The following is a 12,049-nucleotide window of genomic DNA, read 5'->3' as shown; positions in this document are numbered from 1 at the left end:
CCTGCGGGACTCGCTCAAGTTCTCAAGGCCGGTAAGTGACAGAGCTGAGAAAGAAAATCCAAGTCAGTCTGACTCCAAAGTTTGGGTACTGAACCAACAGGCCAGCAAGGAGCTAGGCGTTCAAACAACCATGGCCCCGGAGTCGGGGAGAGTCCTGAGAGAAGCAGCGGTCGGGGGAAGGTCCAGAGCTGACGGGAGGTGCTGCTGGCCTGTCTGCACTCGGCTTCCATCAGGAGCATCTTCCTGCTGAGGAGGCCATGCCCAGGAGCTCCCGGGGACAGGGCTGAGGTCTGATTGGCACTTAGCTCCTCAGCACCCACTGGCCTGGCAGGCGCCCTGCAGACCACGGGCTGTCGTAATGGCTCCTCCTCTCCTCTCACTGGGCTGGCCAGAGGAGTAAAGGGCGCTTCCCCCCACACACACCACCCCCAGGAGAGGGTGCAAGACACTGACCGCAGCACGGCCGGGCAGGAGAAAGATGGAAAAACGGGTTCCACTGACATCAGAGGTGCGGACCCACTTGGAGACTATTCTATCTCCAGTGTAGAGCTCTGCCTACAGAGATAGCGTCAGAAGTCAAAAGAGGACCAATGTCGGGTGGAGGGTCTAGGCCTGAGGGTATGTCTCCAGAGGCAAAATGGGAACCATCCCACCCAGCTGCTTGCCTACTCCAGCTGGGGTGAAGGTCAACGAGCTGGTATTCTCACTATCATTCAGCTCTTGGAACATCCTTGCCCAAAAGGGGCTGACGCGTTCCCCTTCTGACCTCCCCTCCCCCAGATGCTGCACCACCTGCACCCCCTTGCATGAGTCATGGTCCTGGCTGGGACCTCTGGGCTCTGTTGGGCACCTGACGGCCACACGTTCTCTGCCTACTCGGTTAGCCAAATCCTCAGTGTGGGCAGCCTGTGTCTCTCAGCCGACAGTTTCTCAGGAACCAAGACGTTGCGTTTCCTCCCCCAGCCTCTGCCCTGGTCCCTCCTCATCATCACTGACTTTTTCCTTTTTAATCTGTATTGGGCTATAACTCACATACCAAAAAAAACTCACCCTTCACTTACTTTTGAGACCCTGTTTACCAATAATTGTCAGGTCTGAATTTAAGAATCCCTAATTAAATACACTACATGAAATCACTTGTTCACTTATCACAAAAATTCAAGTTCCTCTAGAGCATTTCAACAAGAGTTCAAGAAGTACTTGTGAGCAGCTGCTCTGTGCTCTGGTCACGTACATATCCATCACTGAACTCTTGCCTCGTCCAGAAAATGTGCTGAGCACGCGACAAACATTCTATCATTTGACCCTTGCCATGACCCTGAGAAGTGAATATTAGTACTTCTCAAGGGAGGGAACTGAGGCTCAGAGAGGTTAAGTAACTTTCTCAAGGTCACAAAGCCTTGTATGGGCAGCAGATTTTCGATCAAGGTCTGTCAAGCGTCAAAGCCCGAGCTCTTCACCACCTCATGCCCTGCCCCCGGGCACTTCAGTGGTGAAAAATTGGAGACAGAGGTGGACTAGATGAGCCTCCTGCCTGGAGAAGTGGGAAAGATGAACATTTCATTTCCATACGGCCCTGAAATATTTTGACTCCATCAAATCAGCACCTGCCCGAATCAGTAAGGACACCATGACAAGTAGGGATAAAAATAAAGTTGTAAAACTGCCAGCCGCCCTCACCTGGGTGTGGTCCCTGTGGAGAGACAAGGTGCCAGGGAGATGGCAGCTGCTCCCGCTCTGGGGACAGGCTGTGCCAGGGAGACGGCCTTCCAGGAGGTGCCATGGAAGCCTCACATCTGTACAGAAGAATCCAGGGCACCTGCCCCTGCCATGAAGGATGGAAACTCTGGGGGAGCACTGCCCAGGACCACATCCCCCAGCTCCACCCGGAGAACTCTCAGGAGGGCTGCTGCCCACTGCGATAGCTCTGCTTCCCTTCCAGGCTGACAGTGAGCTTGGAGATTCCTTCAGCCATGGACCCAACCCACACAGGGCCAGAATCATCATTCCCTCATTCAGCAAATATTGACGAGTACCTAGGACGTGTCGCTGGGCACTGGGCTTACAGCAGTGACCAAAGCAGACAACAATCCCTGACCTCGCATAGTTTAACACTCCAGCCTAGTATCAGTAACGTGAGGGCTGCTGGCAGGAGCTGCCCAGAGAGGGCTGTCCTAGAGGGCTCCGGTGACCCCCCAAATAAGGAGCTGATTGGTAAGGTCACTGTCTCTGGGAGAGAATGACCAGATGGAGTGGGGCCCCAAATTCCAGGCAGAAGTCAGGTCTAAAAGTGAGAGGAAGGACTACAGACCTGCTCCTGAGGAAAGAGCTAGTTCCCAGGCCAGCACCCCCACCCTGGCTCCTGAGCCATTAGCCGTCAGGGGCTGCCAGCTGTATTTACTGATGAAGGAACATATATGTTTATCATATGTGAAGGCCCTGGCATTTATCAAGCCACCAGCTGAAAAGTAAAGCTGCTGTCAGCCAGTTCCCTTGGGTTAATAAACCCAAAAGGCTACAGAGCACTTTACAGTTTACAAGGTTATTTGCATAGCGTTTGAGCCTCAGGTAGACAATGTTGGTGACCTGAGTCCCATGTCCTCAGCTCAACTCTGGGCAGTTCCATGCATCCACTGCATGGCTCCCCACTTTTCTGCTTGAGAATTTTTTCGGAATCCATAGAGCTCAAGGCACCTGCCCACACAGGTGCAGGGAAGTTCATGCCTCAAGGAATGGTCATATTCTCCCAAAGTGGCTGCAACAAAAGCCCCCATTCCACATGCTCTTTAACAGTTTATTATTTTAATGATTATGAAAATGGAAAAATATACCCCCTAGAGAAGAGCAATTCAACATTGATGACTACCCAGAGAATTAGGCACATATACTCTTTTCCATTCTAATTAAATGGAAAATGCCCATAGGTCACCCAAAATAAAAGTCGTTCTTTTAATAATATTTTAAAAAATAACAATACCTGCTAATGTTAAAAAGTGATAAATACTTGTATATTATTTTGCATAAATACTCAAAAGTTATTTATCCAAATATTTATTATGAAATTTCAATATTCTAACCATTAAGTAAATGGCACACATGTTAATTTAATATCTCCTAAATATACATCAAATTTTCCAATTCAACTCCTGAAAAATTGGAGGAAATTTTACTTCCTTTCTATATGATCAATTTAAATTAATGAAAACAATTCAGAAATTGCTATTATCAGAAATATTTGTTAGTCTTCTGTCACTTAACCTCATCAAGTGGAATTCATCAGGTGGGTACATTACTTTTTGTCTTTTTTGAACCAAACAATACATGTTCTTTTAACAATGTGACTATGACACGCCCCTCATGGAGAGATGGGCTATGTTCCCTCCCCTGAATCTGGGACAGCTTGTGACCATGGTGGAAGTGATGATACATAGCTTCTGAGGCAAGGTCATAAAAGGCAATACAGCTGCCATCTGGTTCCCTTGGGATGTGTACACTTAGAATCTAGCTGCCATGCTGTGAGGAAGCCTAATCAGCCCGCATGGAGAGCACACAGAGAGGCTACCTGTAGGTTTCTGGCTAACAGTCCAACTGAAGCCCCAAACAGCCAGCCTCAACTGCCAGATGTGAGCAAACAAGAGAGCCTCCAGATGATTCCAGCCCCCAATTGTCAAGTCACCCCCAGCCTGCAAGTCTTCACAGCAGAGGCTCAGACACTAGGGAGCAGAGGTAGACCACTTCTGCTATGCCTTTTCCAAACTCCTGATCTACAGACCCACCAACATAGTAAAATGGCCGTTGTTCTATACCACAGAGTTTGGGTAGTTTTTTACACAGGAACAGAAGATGGAAAAGCGAGCAAACAATGAAGGACAGCAGCCTTTGGATAAATGCTCCAGCCTCCTATTCCCTGGGCAGATAATTATGGGAGGCCTTATGGAAGGGCCGGGTGGGGACATGGCCCCATCAACTAAAGCAGCTACCTCAATTCCACTCCCTTCATTGGATTTCCTATTTCCCTGTCATACCCGCCCTGCTCCCTCACCCTGTTCCTTGGGGTCACCTCCTAAACGATTTATCGACACACAAGTCCTATCTAAGACTCTGCTCTCTCAGGAGTACAGCTACAACTAGCCTTATGTCTATCCTAAAAGGTAAGCAGTTTTGTTCCCACCCCCATTTTGCAAATGAGGAGATTGAGGCATGGAGATGTGGAGGACCTGCTCAAGGCCATACGAAGAGTAAGAGGCAGGGTCAGGACAAGAATTCTGGCCTCTGGCTCTGAATGCAGCTAAAGAATTATGGGTGAGGGCAAGCAACCAGGAGAAGCCCTCAGAAGCTTTGCAAAAGTTGTTCTCAGGGCCGTGGTAGTTGGAAGGATGTCTTGTAATTTACCGTCAGTTGAACTCTTGACCTCACTTACTGTATCAGATGAAAAACAAACAGCAGAGCCCTGGACCACCAGACAGAGACCACACCCAGGAAGTCCCACGCATTTTACCAGCCCCAGGCCAGGAGTGCTTCCCAGGCCCACCCCCACTCCACAATCATCTGATTTTAAAAGCATCCCTTTTTACAGCATCAAATAGATTGTTTGCTAGTAAATTTAAATTTTACACCTTAAAACTTACTTCAAAAGTCATCATGAAGATGTTCTTTCACAAGTTTCTAGGAAATCTGTTTATAAAGTACTTAACTATATGTCAGCTATGGTCCTAAGCACATTAATCTGCTGGGAATCATCCTCATTTACAAATGAGGAAACTAAGGCATGGAGAAATTCAGTGACTTGCCCAAGGTCACACACAGTTTGTAAATGACAGAGTAAATAGTAAAATGTATAAATGGTAAAACTGTAAATGACAGAACACTGACCCGTTTGCTCAGCCTCTGAGATCCTGGGCTGGAAGCAAAGGTCATAGAACCATAGAACACTGAGAAGGAAGGGGTCAGGGGCACAAACTCAAATGCCCACAAGGAGTGAAGAGGGCTCAGGGCAAGATGGTGGATGTGGACTAAGGGAGCCAGCTCCCTGGACCTGTCAGTTTGCTACCCTTACTAGTCCAACAGTTTCACTCTATGGATGAGGAATTAAGGGCCAGAGAGGAGGGGCTTGCCAGGAAACACAGCTCCTGAGAGGCCAGGAACAGACCCCAGACTCTCTGTCTGTACTCTGCATCCACAGCAGAATGGAGACACACCCTGCCCCCACCCCAGCTCAGGAAGGGGCAGGTGGGAGGTGTTTTAGGTTCAAAGCCCTGAGGTAGGTCCTAGGCAGAGGACTTCTGACTAGAGGAGTCAGGGAGTTAGCGTGTGACTGGGATAGGAGGAAAGGCTGCCCCTTAAGGTTTGGTTTGAATATGGAACCAGGAAAGACAGTGTTCCCCGCAAGCCGAGAGGCATTTTCTTACACTGAGTCTCCAGTCCTTGGTGAACTGCTTATTGTCCTTCCAGAAGGCGGTTCCCTTGCTCAGGGAATTGCCAGAAGCATGAGTAGACTGATGTGACATTTCCCCTAGGTCTCCCTTGCCATCGCCCTCTTCTGGTCACTCTTAGCATCAGCATGGATGAGAGAGAGGTCAAGAGGTTGGGAATATGGAGGATGGCGGCGGAGGATGAATGGAGCTGGCTGAAACCATACAGCTACTTTCCGGCCCTGCTGCCCATCCTGTCCAGTCTGTGAAGAGTCACAGAACACGCATGCCCTGGTTATCTAGCATTTTCTCCAAAATTATTGGAGAAAAATGAGGCCCCAACAGGCAAACCTGCTTTAGTGTTATTCCACAAGGCTGAGACCAGGAGCTGGAGAGCCCTCACAGACGGACCTATGCCTCTTTCACCGGGATTCGCAGGCCCTAGATCAGCACCCAGCAACCCAGAGGTGCTCAATACATTCCCGAACACACCGATTGCTGCCCCAGCCCAGGCCCCAGCTGCCCACACTGCCTCCCAGAGGCCCCAGTTCACATCCAGTAAAGTCCAGGACCTGACAGGTGCCGGTGATGGCTGATCACTTCACCCCCATCCCAGTTTTGCAGCCCCAGTGCCCCTCATTTCAGGCAAGGGCACCATTCAGTGCTCCAGAGACTCTTCAACCTGGTCAGGACGGAGGTCCCATGAGGAACTGAGCTACCTTAGTCAGGGCATACTCCCTGCTGATATTCTCTCAAATTAGCCAGGAATCAACTCTGCCCTCCTTCCTAACTCAGAAGCCCCACAAGGTACAGCAATAGATGGCTATACTGGAGGAATCTTCCTTCAGCATAAGCCCAGCACCCTCAAACCTGGTATGATCCTCAACCTTCACAAGATTCTCAAGTCTCACACTCTCCTAGGTCCTCTGACCTCCCAGTAACCTGGTCTCCCCCAGACTTCACCCAGTTCTGACCTGTCCAACCCCCATCCTAGACCACACTCGCAGTAACAACACAAATAATTACAGTGTCATCACAATTATTCCATTTGCAGAGAATTTCCCCATAGATTATCTGAGTCCTCCTACAATTATTGTCCCCAATTCAGATGAGGAAACTGAGGTTACTAGAGTTTTCCAGGGAGTGAGGGAACGGGGCCACACTGGCCCATGCACTGCACTTCCCTCATCAACCGGAAGAAAAGCACCCTGCCCTTCTACAGATGGAGGCTGCGAGCTTCCCTTGGTCCGCTCATCTCTGCGGGCCGCTGAGTGAAGCGGCCGGACCCTGCCTAGAGAGAAACACCAGGACCCGCAGCCCCTGGCCACCGGCCAGGAGCCTCTCGGCGTTCTTCTGAGACCGTCCGCTCTCAGGGGCGTGAGTATCCCTCTGTCCCAGCTGGGAACTGTCCCAGACCCATCGGCTTTCTTTGGAACATGCGCTTGGGCCCTTCTGGGGCTGACGCCTCAACTATTCCGGCTCGGAAGCTGCTCCCCTTGGGACACACAAGACGGTTGGTGGTTAGTGGGAAGCGGGAGCTGCAGTGCCCGGGCCGCGAGGTGCTCCAGAAAGACCCCCGCGTCCCGGGCCGCGGCTTCCTGGCGGGATTAGAGAACCTGACGGCTTCCATCCCCGCCGGCCCAGAGAGACCCCCAGGCGCGACCACACTGAGGGAGCTACAGGGAAGTCTGTGGCAACTTGAGTCGTACACATTCCCCCTCGGCTGCCTCTTTCTTTTTGCCTGCTGTGAAGCTTTTCGCTTTTTATACTCTTCCCAAGAGTAACCACAAGATCTTGGGAAACTTTGCGTGAAACTTAGAAATGCCATGAAATCGGAGCCAGCAACACCGTGTGAGCCTGAGAACGCCGCGCCCAGCCCGGCTCCCGCTCCTCTGCTCCAGCCCAGCGCGACCGACGGTGGCCCGTGTTGACCACCTGGCTGTCAGGCGACTCCGGCGCCCGCCCCAGTCCTTGGGCGCCCTCTCGGCCTCGGGCACCCGCCCTCATTCGCTTTGGGAACGCTCCCGCGGCCGCCACCCTGTGCGCGCCTCAAACCAGGGGCCGGGACGTCCCAGTCGGAGTGTTATTTAAGCAGCCCCTCTGGGACATTGTTTTCCCGGGGAGCTCGAGGGATCTCGGGGGTGGGGGGGTGGGGAGGGGAGACCCGCCCCACAGACGGCTGAGCTGGCTTGCCCACCACCTCATTTGCATTTCAAAGACAAACTTCTGCCGGACATCCCCGGCGGCGGCGGCGGCACCTACCGGCTTTGCACGGGTCATGGTAATGCTCCAGCTGCTGCTCCGCGCTCTCCTCGCCTTCCAGCACCGAGTAGTCCCAGGTGGCATCCGAGCGCTCCCCGAGCCCCCAGGCGTCGCGGGGCAGCGGCAGCAGCAGTAACAGGAGAGGCAGCAGCAGTGGCACAAGCGCCCCGAGCGCAGTCACCCGGGGCATGATTGCGAGAGGCCGGCGAAGACCCAGGGAGTTGGGAACACCGAAATCTGGGCCCTAGCGGGGGACGGTGTACAGGGTCGGCTCGGCGGCGACCCGGGAGAGGAGATTATGCGCGGCTACCCGGCATGGCTCGGGCGTGGAACCAGCAGAGCGCGGCGTCCCGGTCTGCGTCGGCGCGCCCAGTCAGCAGCAGCCGCTCGGAGCTACTTGCCGGGCGGCCGAGGCTGCGGCGGCTGCGACCGTGGTGGTGGCGGAGGTGGTTAGAGTAGTGGCGCTCCGCCCCTCTCCACCCGGGCTGGACCGCACAGACCTCGCCAGGGGCCTCGGGCAGCCAATCACTCGGGCGCCCGAGGCGAGGCCCCTCCTCTTCCCGGCACCTCCGCAACTTCGGAGGAAGGGGAGCGAGGTGAACAGGCTGAAGGCAAAGACCCTGGGCCAGCCGCGCTACCCCAGAGCCGAGGGAGCCCTTCTCCGGGCGCCACCGCGCCTCCGGCCCCCCAAAACGCTGCTCTGGAAGATCAGGGCTGGACTTCACGCCTTGTTGTATTCTGAAAACTCACTTTGCAACTCCCCGATGCACACGTGGGTGAAGGCAGGCGGCAGTGGTTAGAGCTCCGAGCTCAGGGCCAGGAACCCGATGCGAGAGATCCCTGATACCAAATCACTATGTGCTTTTCGGACAATCATTTCTCTGTAGGGATGAAGCGAATCTTCTCTCTGGTTGCTTCCGGCGCAGGAAAAAAAAAAAAAAAATCGAGGATTACGCTCCTCTCAGCTTTCTCAAACTTCCCTCGTCCAGCGTGAAGGGCGCTTGCTTGCAGCGCCCACCTAGCCTAACGCGTGGCTGGTGATTTGAGTGGCTTAGGGAAGGATGATTTAAAATGACGGACTTCCCCTCTTTGTGACCCCATCCTTTCGTAAAACAGTGTAAGATGCTTCAAATAGGCAAAAAGATTGAAAAACAGCTGTACGTGCTATTTGTGTTAAACTACAGACATGCTTTATTAAATAAGCCGCTCACCATTAACTTGATGGAATAAAAACGACCAATTTCTGAAGTCTGATTAATTTTGTGCCAATTAAAAACATATGCCCAAATAATTTAAGAGAATAATTGAGCTATCTGAAACCCCCTCCTATGTTGTACCTTAAATGTAAAAATTGTCAGAACTGAGCCATTTCAATTTATAGACATAAAAAGTACTATTACAGAGAGACTTTTCAAAGACCTTTCTATGCAAGCAGAATTGCCCCAATCATGAAGTAAAACACACCAATGTGTAGAGATTTTCAGCATCACTCCCAGTAGAATCTTTTTTCACTTTTTAAACTGCAAGCAGAAAAAGTGGACTGAGCTTTCCTTTTAGATTTCTATATGCTTCCACAGCCACTAATGACAAAAGAGCTGACAGGGAGCCCCGAGCTGGGCTTTACACAGGATTCCAAATTTCTTGCATTATGATCATGTCTCCTCATCTAGCAAGTAGGGTAACAAGTCCTTCAAACCAGTAGAGATTTAAAAGTTAACCACTGGAAGGGTGCTACTGGATATTTTGTCTGGGCCCTCAGAAATGCAAGTTGACCCTGCTTCATGCTAAGTCTTCATCAAATGGGCACGTACAGGATGGAGCCAGATTGGGCAAGAACTGACAGACAGGAGGAGGTAATCTGGGGTGGGTGTGTGGGTGGAATGGATGTCACCAAATGGCAGGGAAGGCCAAGTGGCCATTAAATAGGTGTGGGAAGGGGTTGAACGTCATTTCTGCCTGAACACTAGGAGTCAAACCCAACGCCACAGGTCTCTGCATTCAACCCAGTGAAGGTCACCACCTGTCAGTAGAGAAGTCCACAAAGTCAACAGCTCAAAAGCCTAACAAACTTCTGTGACACTTCCAGGTCTCCAGATGGTACTAGGCAAACAGCCAAGTGGCCTCCTCATTAGCAGGGAATTCCTCCGGAAAATAGACATTACAGGCAACCTCTTGGGCAAACACTGAGGTTGTGAGCTTTTATTGCCTCTAATCCCTACCTCATGAGTAGCTGCCAGGCTTCTCACCAACACTCTTTGCCCAAATATTTTGAAGACAGTCATGCTCCGGGATGAGCAAACGGCAGTTTTATGTCAGAAGCCCTGTTTAAATGCTATTTTAAAGGGTATCAAACAAATCAACAAACTATTTGAGTCATAGTACAGAAAAGTTAGATAGGAACAATTGAAAGGGATGGTTAATATTTTTTTCTCAGTTCTATGGTTTCTGATTTCCCTCACCACTTTTGTATTTTAAACTTTAATCGGGATTCAAATAACTTTTAAAATGTATTTTAAATCCCACGAAAAAACTAGAGATAGATTTAGAATAAAAGGCTTTGTGATCTAAAGCCGCTCAACTCAGTTGCATGATCACATTCATAGTTATTTGTGGGTTTCCTCCCCCATAGCTCATGGTCCTGTGGAAACTTGAAAGTCATTACAAGCTTCCCCCCCCATTTAGTCAGATGTCTGTCCTCCACTCAACTCATTCCAGCTCTACTCCTATGCCCCGAGTGACGCGGCTCTCTTGCAGTAGCTCTCAAATGCCTCCACACCTACCAAGTTTTATCCTCCTTACCTTTTCCACAGAGGCCACTTTCTCCTCCTTGTGCCTTTCCAGATTACTATACACCATCTTCTCCAAGGCAGGGAGCAGAACCTCCAGGGTAAAGTGGGCACTCTCATTTGCTGGTTCATTTCTTAGTTTACATTAACTGAGAAGGTACTTTGAGTTTTAAAAATATTTAATCCTGTTACAATTTTTAGCAGCTGTTGAAAACCTTCTGTGGCTCTCTGAAACCTCTACCCAAGCCCGTGAGGGTGGCACATCGGGTCCTCCATCCACCACCAGGCCATCTTTCCACATGGATTTCAGCCTTGGCTCTTGCCACCTCCGTCTCTCCACTCCTGTTGCACTAAACACCTTGCAGTCATCCTAACAGGGCCCTGCTGCTTCACACCTCCATGTCTTTGCCAGGGACAACTTCATAGCCACACAGCCTGCATCTTCATGCCACCATTACTACAGCTACCACACCTATGACATTTACCTATTTATGTCTGTCCTACCCTTCTGGGTCTCTAGCCTGCAGCGGACCTGTCTGACCAACCCCAACTTGGAAAGCGCCTTCCACGTCTTACTCTCTAGACCCTCTCTTCCCTTCAGTGACCTCCAAGGTTAAGTCCCATAATCTTAGTGGCTTAGATTGAGCCACTAAGAACTGCAACATTGGCCAGTTTAAATGACTGACATCAAGTTCTCCCTACAACCATGTCCTCCATTTTTAAAATTTGAAACTCCTATCACTTTAAGCATGCAACACTTTGAAAATAACTCTAAAAACGTTTGTAGACTACATTACCACCGTTGACTCCATGTGTCCCAATGCAAGCTTATTCCCTCCCCCTTTTCTAATGTTAAACTGTAGATTAGCTATTTAATAAAAGTTCTCACTTTGAAATCCAGAAGGTGGTTGTATAGCAGCTTCCTTTATACTCCTAGTTTTCCAATCAGACAAAAAAGTGTTCACTAAAGAGATCAAAGGTAACTCAAATTTGCACCAATATAACTATTTGGCTAAGAGGAATTGCCAAGTATAATATGTGTCAACTGAGTCTGGTAATAAAATCAAGGGGAGAAAAGAACCAAGGAGGTTGACAATAATTTAAATAACTAGTTAAAACCAAAGATGAAAAAAAAGTACAAATAGACCTGGAGAAACTAACAACTAATTTTGATGTAGTACATCAAAATTTGGTATAGAACACTCATTTCTGATATGACCTCTATAACAATATTTCCAATATTATCTCTTCCATAGGCTGGAGAGGTGATATCCCCATTTTACAGTTACACCAGTCAAGACAATAGGACCACAATTTTGATTATTTCTGGGCTAAAAATAAGAAACTCTTTAGCTGCTCTAGTTTCTTACCTATAAAATGTAGCTGTCTACCCTATCAGCTTCACAGGATAGTTGTGAGAAAACATATGTGAAACTGTTGTGAAACAGTAATAAGTACTAGACAAATGCAATGCATTACCAATCAGGAGAATGACAGGCATAGAGGTAGTGGGGTTTGAATGCAGGAGTCAGAGTTTGTATATAAAGAAAGTCAAAGGAATGATAATAAAAATCATTTCTTAAAAAGACA

The 12,049-nt window shown here is 49.6% G+C and overlaps 1 protein-coding gene across 1 annotated transcript in view; it reads right to left on the bottom strand.

The window, feature by feature from the left end:
- The window catches only part of TLL2 (tolloid like 2), a 137,119-nt gene extending 129,015 nt beyond the window's left edge, over positions 1-8,104 (bottom strand). Inside the window, exon 1 of the mRNA XM_059054488.2 lies at positions 7,674-8,104. Within this exon, the coding sequence (XP_058910471.1) occupies positions 7,674-7,863 (190 nt within the window). The 5' untranslated portion in view covers positions 7,864-8,104. The remainder of the gene's footprint in view (positions 1-7,673) is intronic.
- Positions 8,105-12,049: the final 3,945 nt, after the last annotated feature.

Source organism: Kogia breviceps, chromosome 2 (genome assembly GCF_026419965.1).
Source record: "Kogia breviceps isolate mKogBre1 chromosome 2, mKogBre1 haplotype 1, whole genome shotgun sequence".
In the NCBI taxonomy this organism is placed as follows: Eukaryota; Metazoa; Chordata; class Mammalia; order Artiodactyla; family Physeteridae; genus Kogia; species Kogia breviceps.
Note: the sequence above shows the minus strand (reverse complement) of the source record. Positions and strands in the feature narration are given on the sequence as shown.